Source organism: Scophthalmus maximus, chromosome 8 (assembly GCF_022379125.1).
Source record: "Scophthalmus maximus strain ysfricsl-2021 chromosome 8, ASM2237912v1, whole genome shotgun sequence".
Lineage (NCBI taxonomy): Eukaryota > Metazoa > Chordata > Actinopteri > Pleuronectiformes > Scophthalmidae > Scophthalmus > Scophthalmus maximus.
Window position 1 is genome coordinate 7,799,185 of NC_061522.1, and position 26,486 is coordinate 7,825,670.

A 26,486-nucleotide genomic window follows, 5' to 3' on the forward strand; every position below is an offset into this window, starting at 1 on the left:
TTACAAGTTAAACTGTCTCTAACAGGATTGAGGATTTTCATTTTACTTGAACCCAGGCTTCCATGTAAATAACCCTGCAGTTGTCTTGTATTTAAACAGATGATAATACCTATTTTGTTATTTCCCTCGAAATGTTAGCGGTTTCATATTTGCTCCTTTTTAAATATCCAAATATTCATGTTTTTGTGCTATCCTAAAATGTGTTGCGTTAATTTTGGGCAAAATCAATTTGACGTCCTCTCACCAGTGAAATGTACTTAGGTCAAGCAAATTCTTTTGACAGTTTGTTCTGCCAGCAGCTGATGGTTTTTCAAAATCCTTTTCTGAGGAAAAGAATTTTGATATTTCAAATGGTGTTAGTGAAAATATTGTCCCTTAAATATGCAGATTTCTCCCAGCTCCAGAGACTTACCTATTTCATGGCTGAATTATGTAAATGGTTAGTGTTATTCTTTTATGTTTTTAAAATGAACTATGCTTAAATTATGTATTGTTTAAATCAGCCAGATCTGATTCTTAAAATAACGAAGAAATGTTATCATGTATTTAGAAGAAAACTCTCTCGAAATCACTGCATTTGTTCTGAAACAAGTTGTGCACGCTCTGTTCTTACAGTCAACATCTGGATAATGACTGGATAATGGAAAAAATAAAATGAACCAATAGAACATATAACAATTATATGGGAGCATGGGATCACTGTTTTTTTAAATCCCCACCTCCAGACTGAGCAGCAGTAGATTAGAAGCCGGGGCCCCGCTTGCCTGATCAACCACTCAAAGCAAAGTTTGCCACTAAGGCTTTGCTGCTGATTGGTGGAGCTCAAAGGTGAAAGCTGCATGCGTCTGAGCAGCCACAACCGTCATGAGCTTCACACACCATTGTTATCCTCTTAATTTCTTACCAATAAAGTAAGCGTGAAGAGGCAATTCTCACAAATCAACCAAATTGTGGTCACTGTCCCATGATGTTGGTCAGTCACATCTCAGACAGCATTTAATATTCAGAATATGTGCCGTATTTACATTATTACCCTAGAAGTGGATTATTTCATTGCTGCAGTCAACACTTTCTGGCCATTAATATCTCATTCACGGACAGTGTGAAGGTATCTAACCACTATTGCTTTTGTAAGACCTTTCCCAGCCAGAGTTTGTCATAACTGTATCCTCTGCGGTTTTTCATTTCATTGACACTGCATTTTCCATCGGTTCTTTCTGTCCTCTTTCGTTTCTCTTACCTCTCAATTCTGTCGGGGTCCACTTTTAAAAACCCATTTCAAAGGAGCAGCTCTGGGACATCTGCAGAGTATTATCACAGGGACCTGAGGACTTGCGGTGATGAAGTTGCAATGTCCTTTTTCATCACCACTCTCACAAGAGATTTTGTGCACGTGAGAGTATATTGCCACATTATATCATCATGATATTAAAAAGAGATGGCGTGTTAGTTAGAAGGACATTGAAACAGGATTAGTAGGTAAGCAGATTGCTGGTTTGTCAACTGTGTATAACATAGTTTCATGTCAGTATCAGAATTTCATTCTTAACTAAAAGACTGTGGTTTTGTTGCTCATCCTGAAGAAATATGAACCACAGACTTATCAATTCTTATGTTAATTTCATCCCACATTTATTCTTGATCTTAATTAATTACAAAGAAGAATTCAACCCAACAGCTGCTTTTTTTATTTATTCTAATGCCCAGCCCCACTTTGGCAGAGCATTTTGTCAGTACATTCCTCCCACTGCACAAAGCAGTATGGACCATTATAATCCACGTAGTTCAGTGGCATGTACCCACTGGGAACAGATTAGGATTTTGCTGTACACTTTGTCCAGCCCTTAAAAGGGCCTCAGTGCTGGAGCACAACACTCCAGGGTAAACCGGATGAAGGAAAATATTGAACCCCGAAGGTCCTCCTCGATGGCTGTAAAGGGAGACTGAGGACATAGTCCATGCCGATCTTGAGTCCTCTCAGCTGGGACAAAATGCATTTACGGTACACACCACATTGATTGTTGGCCATTACGTCAGGAATGACGGTGAAAACAATTGTCATTTGCAAATTGCAGAAGAGAAATATGTACGCAACAAACTTGAAAGAGCAGTCAGAGACGAACACAAAGGCCTAGCTTTTTGATTAAGTAGCGGATTCATTAAATCTGCTTAGCAAGTGGAACAGAGAACAAACACTCACTTTCTCTTACCACCCCCCCACATGCTTGGAGAAACAAACGAACAAGCAACCTGTACGGGATGCAACAGAGGGGTATTTGTGCAGCATTAGCCTCTTAGTCTAACAAAGAAAAAAATTACTGGAGCATCCTGACGAGTCAGCACTGCATTTGGACCGAGCACACGTCTGGTGTGTGATCCACCACAGCTTGAAAATGGATTGCATGTGCCATTTATTATTTATGTCCATTACAAACAAATAACCATTAAATATTAATATCTGTGCTACTACAATAGTTATCCCTACCGCCCCACTTTTGTTCCAGACACAAAATATCATTGCTGTGTTATACATAGGCATATCTGTTTCATCGTTGCCAAACTGGCGCCCATTCTAGACTGTAAGAATACAATGGATACAGCAGTAAACATCTGTTATATTCTCAATGTGATACTTTTATCAGGAGGTTTTGTTTTGTAACACAGAGCACAATGTATATGTTTTTCAGAAGTGGACATCTTTTGTGTTCTTAACTGTTGTTTTTGTCTCAAAACACAAGAAGTCGACATGATTGCGGTTGGTCTCCATCTTCTTCTGGATATTTATTGAGTGTAGTAGTATGCTTGAAATCATGTCTCTGCATCATAAAGAAAAACACAACCACGGAAATAAAACCGTGGTAAGAGCAAACCTCTTAGGAAGTTGGTCACGGAGAGCATTTTTTACGCACATGGTAAATACCTCAGTCTTTGCCATCTTTCTTTGTTATACGCACGTTATCCGCCAACGTTTTTTGTGACAGCAGTTTTGAGAGAGTTCGAACATGAATTGAACACATAAAACACATGAAAAAAATTACCAAGCTGCAACCCTACGTGATTTCACCTATTGGCTGTGAACTGCCGTCTTGAAGCCCTGAATTTAGCATCTTGACCAGCGCCATCTTGTGTTTTTTACTACTAGACACAGGAGCGGAGGGTGGTTCTGACTGAGGGCTTGTCCACTGTGCACCCACTTACACCTGCAACCATGCACCAATTGGACGAGAACATCTGTCAATCACGCTGTAGCCACACTCCAATGTATACCGCGCTTTATCGTCTATTTCACTCTAAATGAGACCATAATTTACATCATGCTGTGCTGAAGGAGACTTGAAACTAGAGATGATTCCAGAGGATACAGTCTTCAGGCACTTCCGCTTGGGCTTCATTTTCTGGACCCGGTGACTAAGTCCATCTTTTATATACAGTCTATGTAAATCACCCAATCCGAGCCGTTGTTGATATTGCAATGTATCTCTGTGGTACTAACAGCAGTATTGAAAGGAATGAAACAAATCTAGCGCTGGTGTGTTTGTTCCCTCATTGGTATGCCACTGTCTCTGTCGCCATGTGGTCACCATTTCACTGTCTTACAGTTCTTTCTGTCATGTGGCTACCACAGCCTCCATAATTCACAAGTCCGTCAGTGATGAAGACTGCTGATTAGATTATTTGCCATTATTTGTGCTTAGGCCACATCCACACTAATACGTTTAGTTTTAAAACGCTCACTTCTGCTAGGCTTACACCTGACATCCACACCACTTGAGAGTTTTCAAAGCCCTAAGACTTTTGGAAATGCAGCTGGCCCCATTTAGTTTGAAAACTCTGGGGTGGATTTAGTCTGTACGAGGAGAATCCAAGACTTTTGGACACAATGCCAGACTATTTCACCTCCTGATAGGTTCTTATTATTCAGGACATATCCTTCCCTGATTTGTCTTATGAAGTGACCCTTTACTGGAAGAAAACAGATGACAAGGCAAAATGGATAACACATTGTTGTTAGCCTTGTTGTGTTTGCTAGCAGCTGTGAGCAGTTGTGCATTTCTTTTTAATATCCACTGCACATGCATGTTAGTGTGGACAAGATTATAGCTGATATAGTTAAACCACTGCCTTTTCAAAACAAAAACGGTGTGTACGTCGTCTTATCCGGTTCTTTTCACTGCAGATCATTTTGTGTTTGTTATGTAAACTAGATACCGTGATGCATTTAATGCAGGTTGTAGAGCGAAAGGGCTGCTTAGATCAGTGTTTAGATATCTTGTTGGCTCTCCCATCAAGACATTTACTAAAGCATAAACTCTGGTCTTTTTTGTTGAATAATGTGAAATTAACCCAAAGGTCACTGTAAAAAGGCAGGGCATGTTTTTTGTGACATTTTAAATAGCTTTACAGTTGAAAGTTGATGAAGTGGAACATGTTGGGTGAAGGATCAGTTAGAAACTGGCCGTCAGGTGTATATGTTCACCAATATGTGCTTATTATCAGTGGTTGAAAATGTTGTGCATGCCATAAACATTTTCTGAATTTAAAAAAGGGGTTTCAAATCAATACAACACAACAGACCTTAAAAAGTCATTTTTAAATTAATTTGTGTCTCAGAATCTGACCAAGAATGTATTGGGTTTACATCATGGGTGGCGTTCTGTTCGGATTTCGCACAATTTCTCCCTACATGTTTATTGTTGTATCCTTCTTTAAACGTGATCTGACGCCTTCGTGGAACAATGATGTTTTTGAATTAAGTTTGGTAGGTCAAGGCTGATGTGAAGCAAACAGATGCCTCTTTTTGCCTGGTGCAGCTGTTTACTGACCTGTGTGCCAAGTCCACAAAGCTGCTCGGGGAGTGACTGCAGAGAACTGGTTCTCATGCAGACTTGGTTTTCCTGTTTGAAACTTGGGAGCAGATTCTGACTTGGTTTTTCTGTTGGAATATAATCCTGTCGAGTCGTAAAATTATCCTTTTGTGCTATTTGTCACTCTGCCAAGTTGAACGGTTTCAAGTGCAGCTATTATTAAACGCAGATGACGGAAAGTCTTTGGCAAGGCTAACTGTACACATCATCATGTGTTTTTTAAAAAATGTCATTTCTTCTGATTCAGCCATGTGATTCTCCCATGTGCATTGATGTGCATAAATTTACAAAAATTTTCATTAATCAAGAGTCTTGCAGATTTGCTTCATAAGTTTGCTCTCTATTTCCAGAGTGTAGTTGTAGTCTGTTGTTGGCACTGAACAAGGCCAATAGGAGAACGCAGATGGCCAAAGACAGTCGACTCTAACAGACAAAAAGGCTGTAGGGGTCTCTGTTCCCATCAGATTACTGTGTGTGTCGTTGAGGGGGGGATAAACAGAAGTTGGACTGAATTTATGATGATGTGCATTCTCTGAATTCTTGCAAAACAGATGGAACTTATTCAAGACTAATGGTGTAGGACTATAAATATGTGTGAAGTGCAGACTGGGATATGCCACAATGGCAATCAATAACTTTGTCATCATTGCTGAGGGGGGTAAAGAGATAGCAAATGGGACGAGAAAGACTGCAGTGCTCCTCAGAGCTACACCATTAGACAGCCTCCAGTGAGAGCAGCCCTCTGTTCTCTCCCTCTTCCTTTCCGTTCACAGTGCTTCTTGGCAGGCACAGACGTCAGGAATGTGAGGTTGCTCAGTGCTCCTCTTTGCTGGTCTGCTGGGGTGTGAGCGCCTGGTCCTGGGCTGCTGCTGCTGCTGCTGCTGGCCGTGCAGCTTAGGCAAGGATGGGCTGGACTGCTCTGCAATACACTGCGCAGCAATGCAATGCACTGGCTGATTGTTGTTTCTGCAGCACTGGGAAGGGAGAGAAGCCGTTCCCTGGCGCCCCAACAAGGCATGGCCGCCCCTTCCTGTGTGAGGCGCTGATGGCTACCAGATGGTGGGTGAAGAGAGAGGAGGAGGGGTCCTATACTCTGTCCTTCTTATTCTCTCTTTATCCTTTTTGCCTTTTTATATATACTTTTTTTTTGTGATTGCATTCTTTTCTTGCAAAGTCCTTTTTTTCATAACCTCATCTTTATCTTTCTTTGCTCCCACAGCTTATAGTTCTCTAAATGAAGGATGATGAAAAGGTGAGCATGATTGTGAACATGAACTTGCAGGCTTCAAGCAAAAGAGTGCTCACGTGATCAATGGCTCGCTGAAGAAGTGTTTACTCTGAAGGCCTATTCATGTTGTAGGTTTTCTTTTAAGTTCCATGTCTAACAACAGGCTTTACTGTCACTATAGCTGCGATCCCCATAGAAGTCTGCACACACACACCTGTTCAGCAGCAGCGGAGCAGCACGTGGGAAAGGACTGAGTTGCGTGACCAGTTGATTCACTTTGAATCACCCTCTCCTCACCAACAGGAGGCCCTCTTAACGCGTAGCATTTAGTGACCACTATTAATCCTAGATGAGCCTCCAGGGTACATGCACAGTCACAGATGACTTTCTACACTTGCCTGGTGAAATTACCTCTCATACGCTCGTTTGGTGATTTGACCTGTTGGTGCTTTCATGCAGCCTCACCCTGAAGTTTTTTTTTATTGTTTTGTCTTGTTTCATATGAGCGCTTTGGGTACCTGAAAAGCGCCTTATAAAGTCAATATATTATTATTATTATTATTTGGAAACAAAACAGACACTGTAGGCTTTGGTGTTTTTGCTTAACAATGACTTTACAATCGATTGATCAACTAAGTATTTGGCAGTTATCTTACTGTTGATTTACAATTTGATTAATCGATTAGCTTTTCAGCTCAAAAATGAGATTTCAATGTTGTGCAGTGTTCAAAGATCTGCCAGTCAATTTGAAAGTGAAAGGGAGCGTAAGAGCGGGAGTGTTTTGAAATTTGTTCGCGCTTTTCCTTCATATTCATATCGACCACAGATTGCATCTGTAAATCCTGATTGCATTTGTTAAGGATTTTAAATCAGCAGTTCAATTTGACATCACAAGTTACATTTTGACTCAATGTTATCAGTGCAACCTTGCCTCAGGGCCACCACTCATGGACTGGAAAATGTCTGACTAATGTGGTGTTTATGATCAAGAGAAGCTATTGCTGCCAAACGTCTTGTGACCCAGACCTTTGAAAAACTTTTCTCTTTGTTGGGTAGGCTACTTTTTGTAAAGTACATTGTATAGTACATACAACTTCTGCACCGTAGAATGGTATTAGCAGATGCACGTTGCACCATAACCAAATAATTACGAGAAGTCCAAAAAAACTGTGTGCAGATCCTCCAGGCTTGCTGAACGAGACTTTTCCTGGGAGCTTTTGTCATTTTGCCCCAGCTCAAATTGAGCCACTGCAGAAGTATGGTGCTTGAAAGTGTCGGATGATTGTAGTGATCAGCCCTGAAGGCAGCACTTTTCTGTCGGAGAGTGTGCGACTGTATCTTTTCACATTTAACTCCAAAAGTTCACCTGTCATTTCCCACACGCCCACACACACACAGATGCAGCTGGCACTTTAGTTATGTGGTGCTGTGTGATCTGACCCTAGCCGCTGTGTCTGCAGCCCCTTAATATAGCCCACTGCTGTCATGGTAGTTTTTGCCCCTCTTTCCTAGCTCAGTGCTGTGTGAGCACCAATATGTGTGCATGTTTGTCCCATCTTGAGGACAGGCTTCGTTGAGGGGGGGTCAACCGAGAGACTAGAGACCACATGCGAAATATTGCTACTCACCTGTGTTATTTCCCAAGCTACTGTGAGACAGACAGGCCCGCAATAAAATGAATTTTGTCTGTATCGAATTTCCATTAATTTGTCTTTTCAATAGGTTTTGAAAGTCAGTGTCTTTTGTGTATCAGAGAGGCAGAGTCCCCATAACAAACCGACGTGGACAGAGAAAGATGGATGGCTCTTTGCTTTCACCAGTGGTCCTGTTGTGGCCAGTGTCCCTGATTGCATTAGAGTTACTATGGTGCTGCCCGATATCTTTGGCCTGGCCTCAAGCCAGAGGACGTGGTAAAACTTTCTCACACACACACACACACCCCCCCCCCCCCCCCCCCCCCACCACCACCACCAAGAGAGATGCAGGGATGCACCAGAGACCCCTGCTCTCAGAGAGTATTTGTTTCAAGCCTGACTGGAAGCTGAGAGTCTGCAGGACCTACTCCCCTTATCCACCTACTTTCTTGGCATTTCTCGGAACTTTCCCTGGCACTCCTCTTCTTTTTATGCTTATTGCCGGTTTGTGTTTGAAACTTGTGGAATATCTTGACCTTCTTCGCCTCAGCCCTTTAAGCCATGGCTTTTGGAGAAGCAACTAGTGTTTGAAATTCAAGCAGAGCTGAAGGTTGGTTACATCTTACTATTTCTTCACATTAAATAACAATTCAGTAATATAATCAAGTCTGTAAATAGTGTTTTCTGTGGTGTGGTGTCCCGTTGAACCCACTGACACTGTGGGAAGTTGCACAGGGGATTTCCAAAACAAGCTTTTTATGATCAGCAGCTGTAGTTACAGGTGTTTTATGTGACAGACCCATTTTGGATTTATGTTATATTCAGAGAGAACTTTAGTCACATAATAGTATTCTTTTGCGAGGCATATAATAACATACTAATTAGTAGTTGCACTAGCTTATGTGTCAAATCATTTAAATCTTGGAGACATCTTGAATGAGAACTTGTTCTCATCCAGTTCTTGTAACTTGTCGCGATTTGACAGGTCTTTATTCCTATATGCCACAGTCATGTTCCAGTGTGGTTATTTTCTTTTTACTTTATTGTCACGTACATACTTGGCTGGACTGAACAGTTTGACTGTGTACAGTCCAATAGAAGCTGAAAGGAGAATTTTTTCAGGCCCTTGTCAGCGGTCAAGGAACAGCGTGATCATGTGAACCAAATCCGCCATGCCAAAGGAATGTGTTGAATTCTAACGATGCAGCTTTGACAAGTGCATGTGACTGTGCGAGAGTGTAGATTGGCGAGGAGAGCAAAAGCAAAGGCAGATAAGATGAAAACTGGAGACTTTAAGTAGCAGGTATTCAAAAGAGAGACTGCCCTGGGACTGTCAAGGTTGTTGCGGAGCAAAGTGTACAACGGTTTGACCTCCTGCTTATCTAAAGAAAGTATAATAACTGTCTGACCAAACATCAAGGAGATACTGTGGGAATGTGATAAACGTGTGTTTTGGGGGGGGTAACATATCCTGAAGTCAGATGAGCCGGTCTTTATCTCTAGCACAGCTTTGGTTCTCATGCCTGAGAATTGGCTGCCATCTGCATTCACAAACCATCCTCAGAGTATGCAGATTGAATAGGGGACTGTATGAACAAGGGTAATTAAGTACATTGAGTCTGGGAACCATTTTCAGTGAATCCTCTCATTGGCTATATACAGTATAGAGGGGCCTTAGTAAGTGTAGTGTAAGTATATTAGAAAGGGAGTAATAATGTCTTTCCGTCAGTATGTGTCTTTTAGATGTGCAGTAAAACATAAGGACAGTCAAATACCTGTTCCTTCCATAAGGGGCTGATGTCATTCTAACAAGAAATGAATCAGATCATCGGAAGTCGTTTAGTCATTTTCTGATGGGCAGGAAAACGGTTGTAAAGATCTGAAAATGAAACCAAAATGTTCTCTTTTACTTCAATTAATGTCTACAAAATTTACGAAAACTGTATCAGAGGGTTTTTAGCCCAGCACATGTACAGTTGTATCACTTTTCCACCAAATAACCTCTAGTTCTTGAGCCGGTTCCGTTCAGGATTCTCTGAACCTTTGAGCTACCCAGTGGACCAGCCCACGTTTCCACCAGTTTTGAGTGAAACCATTGTAATGGAGCACAGCAGTAGTAAGTTGTTGTTGTTACAGATCTGTTACATATTGTGCCAGATCTTTTCCCAGCTATTTCTCACTTGCCTTCTTCACCCTTTTTCCAAATTTTTGAAAATGACACATTTACTTATATCGCCAAAGTTCACTGCTATTTGTTTTGTTCCCTCTGGGAACCAACTTGGTCCCGAAACATATTATTAACAGCTCAAAATTAGGTGCGAGAACTGGAACGGAACCTGTGTGAAAAAGGGGGTAACAGTAGACGTGACCAACAGTTGCTTTTCCATGTCCCAAGCTTAATATTGTTTCCTACTCAGCTGGGTAAAAGGTATTGATTGGTGACCTGGTTTCGCTCTTGCTGCCACAAGCCAACACGAGTGCATTTACACCACGCTGGAGGAGCAATAACTGCGAATTAAAAGGAAGTGAGAAAGATACTTAAGTAATAGGGCAAATGTTGGCAGGCTATGATTTTGGTTTTGGATGGCTTCTGTCATGCACACCTACGTTTGAAATTCCTGTCATTAAGACGCCATATTTAGGGCCCGAGCACGAGGTGCGCGGACCTGGGGCATTGCATGCACCAGGGCCGCATGCACCGAGGTGCAAGGCCCTATTGTTTCCGTAAGGATTATTATTATTATTCTTATTCAGCATCGTTCACTCATTTTACACCCTGTTCCCATATGCGAAAACGGATGAAAATTGGCACACACGTCAGAAACTGCTCCCGCTACTCAGGCCTAGAGGCCCGGCACTGGGTGTGGCCCAGGGGCTTCACAGCGCCCCCTGGAAAAATCAGCAGGTATAGGAAAAAAAAATTTGGAGTATCCTACATAAATGAAATTTGGGTGGCAGATACATCTTGTCGGACCTGACAAAAAACCTCTTGGCAAAATTTCCTATGACCAACAGGAAGTCGGCCATTTTGTGTCAAAATCCATATTTCACGTGCCATATTTTAATGAACTACTACTACAAATTTCACATGAGCTACTTCAAATTTGTTGTGTGTCATCTAAAGACCCATGGGATGAAACGATATCAAAAGCTTGAGTGTACGTCAGAGGCCCATGCTGTGACGGCGTGGCGAAAATGTGGCGAATTTCGATCCCTCGCCATGAAAATGGAAGTCGCTCGTAATCGAAGGTACATGCTCCGATCGGACCCAAACTTCTCAGGCATGATAACAGTCTCGCCCTGAACAGATTACCATGTCAATATTGGACATAGGTCATAGCGCCACCTACTGGCAACAGGAAGTAACATGTGTCTACACTTTTACGCCCTCTGTCTTATAGGTTGACCACATCATCGTCAAATTTGGTCAGCTAAGTTGTAAGAAGTTGCTAACGTGGTACTATGAAATTTGTGACCATATGTCAAACGCTGTCGCCATGGTGACGCCTTGTTCGCCATAAAATACGAATACATATTTGAGGCACTTATGATGCTTTGTGTCTCACGAAACTTGGCAGACATGTTCAGAGTGGCAAGACAATATGTCCGATATGTGTCTTTTGTCCAATTGTGTCAAAATGGCTCCATAGCGCCCCCTACAAAACTTAAAAGTCAATTATCCCACCTTTAAATTTGACGTAGAAGAACCAAATTCGGTGGGCTCATGTACCTCCCGACGACCTACGAAAAAGCCTCTTGGAGCAATTAGCTCCGCCCAACCGGAAGTCCGCCATTTTGATTTTACCTTGGCGTAAGGGGCGAACGGAAGGCCTCGTACTTTCGCGAACTCCTCCTAGGCGGTTCATCGGATCCACCTCAGACTTGGGCAACGCGTAGAGGAGGCCTTCCGGATCAAACGATATCAAAAGATTTTGTCTAAATCGAAAGGCGTGGCCGCGGTGAAGCGTGATTCGCCATGAACAGGAAGTTGCTCCAAATCAAAGGTACATGGTCTAATCTGATCCAAACTTCTCAGGCATGATAACAGTCCCGCCCTGAAAACATCTTCATGTCAATATTGGACATAAGTCATAGCGCCACCTAATGGTGATAGGAAGTTTGAAATTCTTCTTTTATGTCCTCTGCCTCGCAGGTTCACTGGAGCAACCTCAAATTTGGTCAGCTTAGTTGTGAGACATGGCTGATATGATACTTTGAAAATTTTGACCATGTGTCAAACGCTGTTGCCATGGTGACGCCCTGTTCGCCATCAAATACGTTACATATTTGAGGCACTTATGATAATCTGTTTGTCACGAAACTTGGCAGACATGTTCAGAGTGGCAAGACAATATGTCCGATATGTGTCTTTTGTCCAATTGTGTCAAAATGGCTCCATAGCGCCCCCTACAAAACTTAAAAGTCAATTATCGCACCTTTAAATTTGACGTAGAAGAACTAAATTCGGTCGGCTCATGTACCTCTCGACGACCTACCAAAAAGCCTCTTGGAGCAATTAGCTCCGCCCAACCGGAAGTCAGCCATTTCGGATTTTACCTTGGTGTAAGCAGTGAACGGAAGGTGACGTACTTTGACGAACTCCTCCTAGGCGGTTATTCGGATCCGCCTCAAACTTTAGCAACGCGTAGAGGAGGCCTTCCGGATCAAACGATATCAAAAGATTTACACCACATCGAAAGGCGTGGCCGCGGTGAGGCGTGATTCACCATGAACAGGAAGTTGCTCAAAATCAAAGCTACATGGTCTAATCTGATCCAAACTTCTCAGGCGTGATAACAGTCCCACCCTAAACACATCTATATGTCAATATTGGACATAAGTCATAGCGCCACCTAATGGTGATAGGAAGTTTGAAATTCTTCTTTTACGTCCTCTGCCTCGCAGGTTCACTGGAGAAACCTCAAATTTGGTCAGCTTAGTTGTGAGACATGGCTGATATTGTACTGTGAAATTTTTGACCATATGTCAAACGCTGTTGCCATGGTGACGCCCTGTTCGCCATCAAATACGTTACATATTTGAGGCACTTATGATGCTTTGTTTCTCATGAAACTTGGCAGACATGTTCAGAGTGGCAAGACAATATGTCTGATATGTGTCTTTTGTCCAATTGTGTCAAAATGGCTCCATAGCGCCCCCTACAACATTTCAAAGTCAATTCTAACGCCTTTAAATTTGACTTAGAAGAACCAAATTCGGTCGGCTCATGTACCTCCCGACGACCTACCAAAAAGCCTCTTGGAGCAATTAGCTCCGCCCAACCGGAAGTCAGCCATTTTGGATTTTACCTTGGGGTAAGCAGTGAACGAAAGGCGACGCACTTTGACGAACTCCTCCTACGGGACACGGGTAAGGGAATTTTCCACTTCGTGGCTGAGAATGAATGGGCATTTTCCTGCCATTGGTCAAAGGTCGTCACAATGGACTTGCGTCCCTGTTAGGGTGTCATATGGCTGTGACTAAGATCACGAATTGGACGCAAAGTGTGCTGAAGCCACTGCGCCTGTCGGTGGCGCTATCACTCCTTTCTGGGCTGGGGGGGGGGGCCCCGGGTATTGCCGTTGGACACAGGGGCCCCTACCACTTCCCTAACTCGTACACCTGTCCAACTGATGGACCTTTTTGTCCACTTCATTCACTTTGTAAATTTTTGGGTGTCCGCTTCGTGGTACATTTGTCGACATCGCAGAACTTGTCATGGTAGTACAGTACGGTACAGTAAATATGTCCAATCGGAGGAATATTTGTCCACTCTGGGTAAATGGCCCCCTTTTGCCCAAAACTCGCTTGCCGACTCTGGGGAGGGGTACCAGGGGCCCCCGGGGCCCCCGGGGGCCAAAAGTCCAATTAGCCCAGAACTCACTTGCCGACATCGGGGGGGAGAGGCCTGAGGGGGGCCCGGGAGTACCAGGGGCCCCCGGGGGCCAAAAGTCCAATTAGCCCAGAACTCACTTGCCGACATCGGGGGGAGAGGCCTGAGGGGGGCCCGGGAGTACCAGGGGCCCCCGGGGGCCAAAAGTCCAATTAGCCCAGAACTCACTTGCCGACATCGGGGGGAGAGGCCTGAGGGGGGCCCGGGAGTACCAGGGGCCCCCGGGGGCCAAAAGTCCAATTAGCCCAGAACTCACTTGCCGACATCGGGGGGAGAGGCCTGAGGGGGGCCCGGGAGTACCAGGGGCCCCCGGGGGCCAAAAGTCCAATTAGCCCAGAACTCACTTGCCGACACCGGGGGCTTGGGCACAAGGGGCCCCCGGGGGCCCCCGGGGGCCAAGAGTCCAATCGGCCCAAAACTCACTTGCCGACTTTGGGAGGAGGGCCCGAGGGGTACCTGGGGGCCCCTGGGGTAGGTTGCACTTCCACCGAGTGGACATGTTCCCCCCACGGAGGAGGACTGTGCTGGCCGGGTGGAAAAGACCACCTTGCCTTTGTCCAGTTGGAATACCCTGACCTCAGCTCTAAGGTATTTTGAAGTGTACGTACACTTCGCCGCCTATTTTTAGGACCCCCGGGGAGCCGGGCAAGGGGGGGTTGGGGACGTCCACTCCGCGACATGGGCCGCTTCTTGCCACTGGACGGTTTCCGGAGCCCGCTTCCCTAGGGTGGGGAAGAGAAATCGTCGCGTCCCGACCGGCCGTCGCGAGACCCGGCGGACGCGTGGAGAGCGGCTGCCGGCGCGTCCCCGACGGCGAGAGTGCGAGGGCCCGATCATCGCTGCTCGCAGCTTTAATTAATTTTTATGATTGCTTTATGTATGCAAACCTGATCATTAGCAGGATAAACAGACTCTTTCAGTCCCCTAATAATCTGATTAAAAGCCCAGTCAGAAGCCCAGTAATGTTCAGACCTTGCTAAAAATAAACTAGACCATTTGGAAACAAATTCCATTTGTGTGAAGGGGGTGAAACTAACGCTTAATACTTTGTTCAGCAGTTAGACGTTGTCATGTACTGTAACTGCTCACTCTGATTATTCTTTTTTGTCTTTAAATTAGTCTTTCATTGCATTTTTGAATTCCTTGACCTCTAATGCGACGTTCGCAAAGCCCATTCTGTCTCCTGTAGTTACTCAGCAACATGTACTTTCTACCACCAGTGGTTATTTCTGTGTCTCTCGCTCCCACAGGAACCAGTTGTGTTGGAGTAATGTGCACTGTTTTGTTTTTTAGCTCCATTAATCATGGTGGTTATTTATTCCTCTCACATGGTGCCACGCATTGTCATTCAGCTGCAAGTGACCCAAGAGAAACCGCTGCTGTGACAATGTCGTCCATTACTTTGTGTTGCTGTTTGCCAAGAAAATATTAGGGCAATGGCCCATGACATTCAGTTGCTTTAATGTTGGTTATATGTGTGTTAATGTTTTGTCATTATCATCATCTTCATCATCAACAAACATGTCGGTTGTTGTCATTATTATATAGGAAGGCTCTTTTTTTGTTTAGCTTTCCGTTATTTTATGTAAAAACAGAGGGCTGAGATCAAGGCGGTTTATTTCAAAGAACATACATTTTTAAAAGCAGTTAATGGATAAATATGGCGTTAACAGGGGGTCAAAACCTGCCATTTGGCCTCTCCGCAGGTGTATGCGTTAAAGACAAGTGGTGTGTGTCTTTGTGTTTGAGACATGGTGAGTGCCGGTGAGTTGAGTACGAATAAGTGCAGGCTGTTAGAACAGATCTACAGGCATTCATGCATTCACACACCCACAGAGGCCAACCCACAGCAAAAGAGAGAGGTAATTAAAAAATTAAAAAAGCTGACTTTTTTCTGTTATTTGCTTAATAGGTGAGTTTGAAAAATATTTTGCATTGTTGTCATTGCTGCCTGTATTGGTGGCTTGAAAATGAATGTGTCGGAGGGATTCCACGCATTCTACACGAAACGTGAATCACTGGATGGAAAACGCATGAGCACACACGCAGCACACAACCTCTCAGGTATGCGTTCTCACCACGCACATTCCCTTTCAACTGAAAGTGAAGCAGTATCATCTGAATGTGACAATAGAGAGTGGAGGTGTGTACCAGTTTCAGGGGACTGGCTGTAAAAGGAGGTGTGTCCTTGAGGTTGGCTGAGTAACAAGCCGAGGCATGCTCAGCAGCTCAGCTCAGAACAGGACACCAAAACACGGTTAATGCAACCACTGAGAATCAGCATGTTGTGTTTCGAATCTATGAAAGGCCACATTTCGGATTGGATTTATTTGAATACATGACACTGCATGCACTTATTCCCATTTTCAATAATTCATTCCAAATTTTCATTAACTGGAATAACTGGGAATCTAAGTTATACTTGAATCTTGATTTCTTATGTTCTTTTCTGCCGAGTATCCAGACACCACGACTCTGAACACAGAAGTGTGTGTCAGAGTCCATTTCCTTATCTCTGCACGCGGCATCTCAAGCCATTTCCTAGTGGACGGACTCTAGCAGGAGAGAGGGGCTAATTAGATCATGTCTAAGGCAACCTCTCACTGGCAGCTAAATGTGATTTGGAATAATTTTCATTGGATTGATTGGATTAGACTCCTGCTACTCACTGCATGGATAGGGATTAGGTTAGACGCGCACACAGGGTGGACTAAACAAGATAACATGGTACCTATTATCCAGCTTTTTTTTGGTGGGGGTAAAACCTTGAATTGTATTCAATCAAAAAGCCTTTAATATAGAAACTAGAAGCTTCATTGGTGCATACATTTAGATTATTATTATTATTATCATAATATATGCCTAATTTAACAAATAAGACACACTCACACATAAATTAACACACATACACTCACCCTCAGATGTGTTTGGTGTGGTTCCCCCTGCAGGAAGAAGTGGGGCTGTCCTATAAGTCTGCCGCTCAACTCACAACCTACTGTAGTGTGAAATCCTGTGGTTCACTGAAGAGGCCTACAAGGCTGTGCCATTGCAAGCTCTTACCAGAACATTACATGCAAAAATATATCAGTATCGGGTCTACATCATTGTAGACTGACCTCTTTTCACTGACTTGTGCATGTGCAGGAGTGAATCAAATGCCAAAGTGGGACGGTGCACTATTTGGTATGTGGGCGCAGAATGTTGAACAGTTGCTGATATATTTGGGATCTACCCACCTATCTTGAGCCGGCGTATCGTAGGTGTACTGTACCGTAGAAGCGTTGTGAAATGGGGGATGGGGTGGGCAGTTGTTGCCAGGGGAGGTGGTATGTTATTTTCAGTCCATTGTGTCTACTTCCTGTGGGTCAGGGGTTATTGGAGCAGGGTGTTGCAGACTTTATGGAGTAAGAGGAGGGGAGGGAAGTCAGCAGGGTAGGCAGGAAAGTGGCCATACTCACTCAACAACAGTGGCTGGTCAGCAGCTCCCTTACTTCGCTCGTCTCATAACGTTCCTCTCCGGGCAAAGCTTGGACTCTTCAGAACCAGGTACAGAGATATGACTTGAGTTTTAATTAACACTGATGCAGTTTTTCTCCACATTTTGTTCTTATTTTGATGATTTGAATACTGTTTTAAGCATTTCACAAGTATTCGCTTTGCAACTCGCAGCAGAATGTCAGGGATGCAGTCAACTATCAAGCCATTATTCTTCCAACATTGGTATGGAGATGTTAACCTTAAAAATATGGATGAGAGAAAGTGGATGGAAGCTTCATGACTCTTGCATAACCTGAACACTACCTTAATGGTGGTGTTGTTCGGGGAATCGGCTTGTTAAGAGCATCAGTAGTTGCACTGCGATTGATTGTTAAAGCAAAATGAATCTTTTATTCATATTGAAATAACTGAAATCTTCAGATGGCAACCTTTATTGCATGCTTGTATAGGAGTGTATGTTCATGGAGCAATGCGATGACTGTACATCACAGAAACACATGCATGATTGTGCAGTGTGTATGTAGGATGGACCCAAGATATGATGTTTTTTTCTGCATTAAATTCTGCTAAGAAAACAAGACAGCGTTATCCTTAGCCAGGAAGTGGCCATCATGAGTGTGGCCACTTCCAGCGAGAGCAGTGACTGATAGCTCTCGTGTGAGGGGGAAACTTGTGTTTGTGAGCAATGTTGTATTCCAACAAGACAGTTCATTCGTTCTCTAAGAATTATTTCCTCTTCTCTCAAAGTCTTTGTTCTGTGGTCAGGTGTCACTTTGTTTTGACGGTGAAGGGCAGACTTGGTGCTTGGTTGTTGTGCCCATATATTTTATTGGTCATTCTAAAGTTCCTACACCTGACAGTGTGGAGATAACACAGTCCGATGACAGTTTACCAGCATGCCTGCAGCTTTTTTTTGGTGATGGATAAGTAGCTTTACTCTGTTGCACCCATTGTAATTTTTAAAAAGTATAAATATTACAAAGGTCAACATAGATTTTCACGTTTATTTCAAGAATAGATGCTGTTTTCCCACAAATCATTATGACAAGCACGTAGCACACACAGTACAGTTTCATTCATTTGAAATATAGGCTGGGCCATGTATTAAAAAGTATTATGTCATACAGGTAAAGCAGTGGTAACACAGTCATCACTGTAAATGGCTTGCAGGGTTAACTCTAACATGGATGATTGTTGTTTTAGACAAACTAGAATAATGCTGCCTGATGCATACTGTATAAATGCAGCGGTGCTTCATACTATTTCAGACCAATGAAGTTTAAAAATGAACATCAAACTAACTACCTCCTGCAACTCAGGTCAAACATTTTGCACAAAACAAAAACCCATGCTGTATAATGTGAGCAAATCATCAACTTTGGTTGTTGAGTTTTCTTACAGTGCAGTTGAGACTCCTTCTGTACTTTCTCCTCTCAAAGCAGAGATGTTAAATATTTTAGTCCAACATGTGATAGATTTCCTTCAGTAAGTTCTAAACGTCCAAAGAGGAAAGACGGACTATCACTGTCCATGTGCATTGTTTTCTGGACAAAGTATGAGACAAGTTAACTGTCGGTACAGAAGGGGTTCTAAAGTTAGCCCCCGACAAACCCCCAAACACGACCACAGTGACAAAAGGAGGCAAAACAGGAAATCTTTTTGCCCAGAGTGTGTTTGGGGAACAGATGACCAGGAAGATAAAAAGCGCTAACAAAGTGGAAACTTCCACTGAGGGATGTTATTTTGCCTTGCGTGTGTTTTTTCTCTCCTTTTCTCTGTTTCACAAAGCCCCGTGTTTCCTGGAAAACACAGTCCGAGGTAGTCTGTTTTAGTTTTGATGAAAGGGCTTACAGTGCGAGGGCCCAACAGTTTCCTATATTATACGTAACTACTGACACTTCTGTGCTCCCTCAGTCATACATGATGTGAAGCGTTGTTAATATTTAAACCTGCTCCCTCCGAGTTAATGCTTTACCCTGTGAGCACGGTGTACGTCTGAAGCGAACCTATCTGAGAACTGTGGAGGGAGGCTGAGGGGGTGGTGTGAACCATCCTTGTTTTATGAAACTGAAGACCACTGCAGTAAGGCATAGCACAGAACTATTTCTTCACTTCCTCATGCTCTCTTCTGCTACCTCTTCCCCACCTTCTCTCTCTCTCCCTCTCTCTCTCCCTCCCTCTTTCTGTGGATACTCTAATGAATGATATGGAATGATTACTTGACGGAGAGTTCCTGTCCCCGCCCTGCGAGAAAGAGTCGGTGCAGCAGCAACAGCAGTTGCACACTGTCCAAGACAATGGAGTAACGGCAGGACCATGGTCTTGGACTTTATGGAATAGGTACAGGGAAACACCGTTGGTTGAGAATACCCCTCCAACAAGGCCGGAGAGGATGTGACACCTGCTGTTGAAAACTTTGGTAAGCACCACTTTGTCCGTCACAGATATTTTCTGTCAAAGCTTTGGTGGAAAAAGCTGAAGTCTGGCGGTCGTCTTCAGTTTAAAGTTGCTAAATTCTTCCAGCACCTGCTTCTGTATATTAGAGCTAATGACAGAGAGGTTGTGGTTACATCATATTATGTATAATAGTTTGAAGAATTGTGACACCATCTTGTTTTCGGGTAACCTGTGAAAGACCAATGAATTAAGAACACCTGTTTGGCCTTCAGGCGTGCTTTCATTTCAATGTTGGTCTCTGTGTGCGCTGTTTGCAAAGATAGCAGTATGACTACCAGGGTCTGTGTTCTTTGGACAGTTACCGTAGATTGTTGGGGCTGGGGTCAGATGGTGTCTGGCTGGGTGAGAATTTCACAGCTGCACATGAAAGCAGAGCGACTGTGGGATCGTGAATTGAGCGAGGGAGCGAGGGTGTGTGTGGCTGATGAAAGGAGGGAACTTGTTTGTTTTCATTATAGAGTAAGGTGCTCCTTATGGATCAATACACTGATGATGAGCATGCATATAGCATATAGGAGGTTGTCTTTGTCCTTGTGTTGACGAAGCTGCTGAATCTTGGTGTTTTAGTTGATATATGTTTTCCGTCTGTCTTTAAAGTATTTTGTAATATCAGCAATGTCCACAAAACTGAGCCACACACGCACACACACACGCACACACACACACACACGCACACACACACACACACACACACACACACACACACACACACACACACACACACACACACACACACACACACACACGGTCTTTACATTACACAACAGATGCCAGTCGACCAGTTTATTTCTGCCAAAGTAGGAATGCACAAATGTTACCTACATAGTTTCGCCAGCTGCATAAAACAACTGTTCTGTTTTTTTGGTATGGAGCCAACGTATTTGGCCTTGTTGTCTGTACAGAGGCTGGTGCAGGCTCACATTGCTGTGCCAGTGTCTGTACAGGGCATCATTAATGTGCTTTGTGGTTATGTAATAATTCAGTGTTAATGTTTTAAATAGTTCCATATAATTGTTTCTTGAGAAAATTCTCAAGTTGTTATTTTGTGGTTCACAGCTGGGTAATTTAAAATTCTGAATGAGAAATGTGTCCGTATTCTGTTACAGCATCATTAATAATATTATTTCCTAAAATGGATTTTTAAATAATTAAGTAAATATTATACGCATATACGTATTCAGTGAGGTCCAAAATACTCTTCCCTGGTCTCCACTGTATTTATATTTGTTAGCTTTTTTGAGGATGGAAATTTCCTAACTGTACTCTGTAGACCTGTTACTCATCATTTAGTCTTCTTGTAATAATCTGTCAACTTGAAAATGGCTCATCAGATCGTATGTGAGGCCTTGGCGTGCCGATGCGAGGTACGCAGTCCAAGGGTTTGCAGAACATTAAAAACTGATGTGTAGTTTCTGAGGGATTCTAGATTGGAGCTTTGGTTCTTGTGGAAGAATTGAGACTGAAGATTCTCACTGTTGTGTCTCTGACCTGTGTGGGAAGACGGGGCGGATGCACACAAAGCAAGGATGTGATGTTTCAGTGTAACAAAGATTTGTTCTTGTTTTCTCTTGGAGAGGAGCAAAAAACGAAGAGGTCGACTCTCACATGGGAGCAGCGCTATGCTGTGGCTGTGAATGATAATTGATAAGTTCAGAGACAGTTGGGAGTTAAACATCTTTTTTGTTGTGGGTGTTTCTAGGATGGACATGCAAGTGTTCAATAGGACACACACAGAGGCACACATAAGCTAATGTTGCTCTTACTTCAGTCTGTTTGCCTGGGTGGTCCTATCTTTAGCCCCTTTCTCACCCTATTCCGCTGTCATAAAAGACATTTATATTTTCCTACTAAATGGTTTATTGGGACAGTCAATCTTTGTCGGTCAGGGCTGTGTGATATGACCAAATATAGTGTGTGATGATAGAGATATGTTGTTTATTTCGTTGTGTTGCACACCACACAATTTAGGGCAATATGCTTTTGTCTTTTGGACAATTCTTTTGCGTTCTTGCACATGGCACAGAGGCAGGCAGGCAATGTAAGTGAGGTCAAAACAATCACACATGGAGGAGATTGAACTTGAGACGGGACAGGGTGGTTCAGGACAGGAGGAGAAGGACTCTGACCAGCCAAGACAAAACGAGGAGCTTGTGCCTAAAAGAAGGTCTACCTCAGAGTCTTACACGTACCCCGCCCCATAACAGACTTGAACACCACTAACCTCTTTTACCACTTATGCAAGAATTATGACAAACAGTGCAGGGAGAGAGAGAGAGAGAGAGAGAGAAAGAGAGAGAGAGTATGGATGAGAGCCATGAGAATACAGTCGAGATCTCAAAACAAACCCCAGACTGATGTTGCAAGAGCCTCCTGCCCATGACGCATCGTATAGCAAAGAATCTCCAAGATGGACGGAGTTAACAGCTGCTGTTGCATCTTACATCTGCAAAGATATAATCTCAATTTACTTTGTAAATTATATTTTACACATGGTGTTTTCTCTTTTATTCCTCACTGTTTGTCTGGGTGTGGCAAAGAATAATCAGAGAGATTGAGAACCACATTTGGTTGGACAAGATAATCAAATCATCAATGATTTGCCTGGTTGTTCTTATATAATTATTTCCTATCCGCAGCTCTCTTGAAGAGAGCTGTTAAGACTCTCTCTCCCCAAATCACATTTGTGAAGTTTAGAAATTAGTTGGACTTCTAAAGTTCAGACTACAGGACTTGCCGTCTTGTGATCGGGATCAGCTTCTGCACCTCTTGTTGTTGTCTTGTCTCCCCTCGCAGTTGATTTGTAGATTCCTGTATGCATTCACAAAACTCAGTACGCATTTGCAGATTCTTTTACACATTTACAAATCTAACTACACACACACACACACACGCACAAACATACACAGATTGAGATACCGTTAGACAACTCTCCAGTCGGAACGATCCGTCTGCTCTTCTGTGTCATCTTGCATACAGATGATGCCTCTTTTTTTGTTTTTCATCATCTTTGTCCTGCGCTCTCATTGGCTGTAGTTGACACAGATTTATCTAGATATTTAGCCCGCTGGAAATCTAGTCCGAGTCTGCAATGTGTGGGTGAGCCTCTGGAATCGCGCCTCTGAAGAGCTCACAAATGGCGATTGGCTACTAACGATTGAACACTGACTGGACTCAGATCTGGGGCTTCTGTTGGCGCATTCCCAAAATTTTCCTGCAAGTGAAAAATCGGGCTTCAAATTGTGTAACGTGAACTAGGTTTTGATTACCCGGCAGCATTACCTGTCTTTGTGCTGATGATTGGCCACTTTGTGTTACAACACAACACAAAAGCACACGATTTCCCCCAACATGCAGTTGTTAAGTTAGTAAAAAGTAAGAATAGTTGTATCAACCAGGATTTTAAAGTAGACTGAATAACAAAGCAATGACGGGGTTGAAATCATCTGGGCTGGAAGATTATCTTATTTCTTGACTCAAAGTAGTAGGCACTTTTGGAGAGGTCTCTCACTTTGTTGTTGTTGTGATTTTACTGCACTTACTGAGCCTCGAACCTGCAGCCTCGGGTAAGGGAGACAGACGAGCTAACCAATAGGCCTAAGTTGTAGCATCAGTGGCTAGCACGTCTCTTAAGGTGTGAGGTGTGGCCTGCACAATTTTTTTTGTTTTTGATTTAGAGAGCCAGGGCTTCGCTGAAAACCTGGATTTCTTTTTTTGGCGCACAAACGTGTATTGCTTTAGAATCGCTTAGTGCCCCTTTAAAGCCCCCAGTCACTGACAAGGTATCTTTGCAGAATCAGGAAAAGTGTTTGGGGTCAGTGCTATGCCAAGGGAAAGCTTTTGTGAAGCAGCCATGTAGAGGAAAGTGTCCATGCTGTGGCATCTCTGACCTATTTTTTATTGAGCGTGCAGATGGGAAACAGAATCATAAAGTCTCCCCAGGAAGCAGAAGAAGACTCACATCTAGGGAAGAGGATGGAGCCGTCAGATGCAACTCCAGAAAGAGAAATGCAAGGAAAGGGATTTGTCTATAATTATTTCAGCTTTGCACAGACCTCTGATTTGAATGTAAATGAAGAAATTAATTTTTTCATGCCTGTAGTCTGAGGACAATACTACATAACAATGGCTAGAGTCCATCAGGAGAAGCAACATGAGGGTGAGAAAAGGCAGGTTGTAATGCCATATTGACATGCTTAATCTGATGTCAGCCAGGACACAACACAGTGAAAGATCATTCTTAATCAATGTAAATAAAGAGAAAGGCTGTTGCAGTTGTTGTTGTTGTTTTTGTACCTATAGTTTTACTTCCAATTTCTTTAAGAGTTTCATGTAATTAGGTCAAACAGCACTTGTAAGAAACGTGTGACCTCCAATGTTGCTCTCTGCCCTTCAGCCTGAAAGCTTTGCCAGGTAGAGTCACAGAGTCGGTGTGTATTTGCAATAAAATTGGACAATAACTGATAGCGGTAAAGGCCAAAATTATAAAGCGAAGAGCCAGATTGTAACAAATATGGAATAACTCTGTTTGTAAATTAAATAATTCCACTATTATCAGTTGAATATGTCGGGCTGCACTCCCACTGCATTTTTGTAAACTTAACGCGCACCCTCTAGTCTCTCTTTGTCCCTCCCCCTCTGATTTAGCAGTGGCAGTTATGAGGTTCTGGGACAACCTGATTACATAGAACAGGAAGTCAGAGGAGGGAGAGATCTCAAACTGCAGACCCTCTCACACACACTGCGACATGATAAGGTCAGAATTTAGGCGCAAATAAGTATAACAACAACAACAAAAACAACCCGCCTGCTGACTCACCATCAATGACAGAAACTACAAGACAGAATGAAAACTGCTCTGGTTATTCAGCATGTAAGGTAGGCTTTTCAGACACACACTCAAAATATTCATCATGATTTATCGGTAAGAATTAGAGATTATATTGAATAGCCTCTCTTAAAAAAAAAAGAAGAAAAGAATTAATGGGCTATTTGGTGCACTCTCAGTCCCGGTGATGACAGTTGCAAGATAAGTGGAGGAATCCCACCTGCAAATGACATAGTTGTTTGTGTGTTTCTATGCAACATTTTTCTTCCATACATGTAGGAGTTATCCCACGAGTGCTGCGGGATCACGACACAGAGCTCAATAGTTCAACAAAGCTTGTTTGGAGCCTGTGATATCAATTCACATTCCTTTTTAAAAAACACTGGTACAAGGTTTTGACATATTAGGGGTTTATCCTCTTAAACTCTAAATGGGAACTAACTGGATTATTGTGTTGCTTTGAGCTAAATATAGTACGCTGTGCATTGTGTCTTAAATGGACTGAATGGAGATAATAGATACTCAAAATTCTCAGTGATGTCTGTGCCCAATTTCATTTTACTCTGCAACTTTACATTTCAAATTTAGTTGGTATAAATAGAGGATTTAAAAAATATATGATTTATTATTGTAGCAAAACATACTGTGTTTCTAAATAATCTGGCGTGGTTATTGATATAATGGACTTATTCACACCTAGTCGCACCAAGATATATTATTATATATCCATCTGTTTTATCTGCGATATAAAGTAGATGTGATACAGATAGATACATTCACACACGTGTAGTTGAATGTCCTGTTAGCCAGACAGTTCTTTTACTCTGGCATTTGTGAACAGAATATTGCGCCTTTCACCAGCCGTGTCAGCTGCGGTTCACATCAGGTTGAGCGTGCAGTGAATTTAGCAAACAAGACTCCATCATGCCTGACGGTGATCTCTACAGTACAAATCAAGAGTGTTTACCTTGGGGCCAGAGACTGGTGGTAGAATTGCCTAACTTTTAACCACCCATCCAAGATGCTGGATCCCAGTTCCCTGTCCTTCCAGCAGGCGGACGGCCGACGGCGTTTTGCTGAACAGCCTCACTCAGACAAAGGACATGCACTCTAACTTGTACGTTAACTGCCCTCTCTGGTGCTCAAGGATGTAAAAATAGCTGTTTAGCAAGAATCCCGGAGATGTCTTTCTAACAAAGAGCGATTTATACAAATTGCGGCACTCAGCATAGAGAAGCTTTTGTCCCTCCTCTCCTTCTCGTTCTGTAGACCTCGTCACCGAGGCCAAGAGCGCCAAAACCTCTGACGCGCTTGACACTCCTCTCTTAGAAAAGCCTTTGTTCAGCACAGTCTTAGGGTGCTGATAGTGAGGCGTAGGGAAGCACTGTGGTCTACGAGATTGCACATTTGCTCAATGCTTTTATGTCAGACTGCAGAGTCATGGAAATATTTAGAAGTTTTGTTGCATGTCTGCGTCACCAGATGCAGTCATTTCATATTCAAATATTTGCCCGAATAACCCAAAATGTCACTTGTACTCTCTGAAATCACTCCTCGATTTGTGTTTTCCCCAAATCCTCCATGTCCCCACATGGCACATGACTGCCAGCATTTGACAGCCCAACGGGAGAGATGTTATGAATTTGTTTCTAGGTTTGAATTGCTGTGGAAATGTGACTCGCTAAAACAACGCCTTGTCAATCATGATCAAACTGTTTTTTGTGTTGCTTAAGTGTAACCTTTCATTAACTCAGCCTTAATGATCATGAGAAATTTCCAGATCCTTTCTGGATATTGACATTTGAAAACTGGCATTTGTTCAGGTACATGGCATTCATAAATGATAACACCAGATCCCAATTTAACATTGTGGTCTGAAGCTATTACAGCAAATCAAATAGAAGAAAATGTTTTCTAATACAGAAGTATGTAATGAATGGATATATTATTTTACACATGTACACTGAGTAAGATTAGACCTGATTCATTTGTGTTTTTCTCACATCACACTAGGTGACCTTAGTCCTTCTAATGAGACCTGCCCTGAATAGTACACAGATCAATACTGACACTCTGGAATCTATTG

The 26,486-nt window shown here is 43.0% G+C and overlaps 1 protein-coding gene across 12 annotated transcripts in view; it reads left to right on the forward strand.

Moving 5' to 3' along the window:
- The window catches only part of gab1 (GRB2-associated binding protein 1), a 52,150-nt gene that overhangs the window by 3,712 nt on the left and 21,952 nt on the right, over nt 1-26,486 (forward strand). Inside the window, exon 1 of one of the 12 annotated variants that reach the window (XM_035636781.2) lies at nt 17,093-17,166. The exons of 8 other annotated variants lie outside the window; for them this stretch is intronic. Coding sequence is in view for 2 of the 4 variants with exons in the window: in XM_035636772.2 (XP_035492665.1) it covers nt 24,397-24,450 (54 nt within the window). In the remaining 2 variants the exon portion in view is untranslated. Of the gene's footprint in view, nt 1-17,092; nt 17,167-19,171; nt 19,538-24,294; nt 24,451-26,486 lie in introns of those variants that run through there. 3 more of the 12 variants (XM_035636780.2, XM_035636772.2, XM_035636773.2) reach the window with 3 other exon arrangements.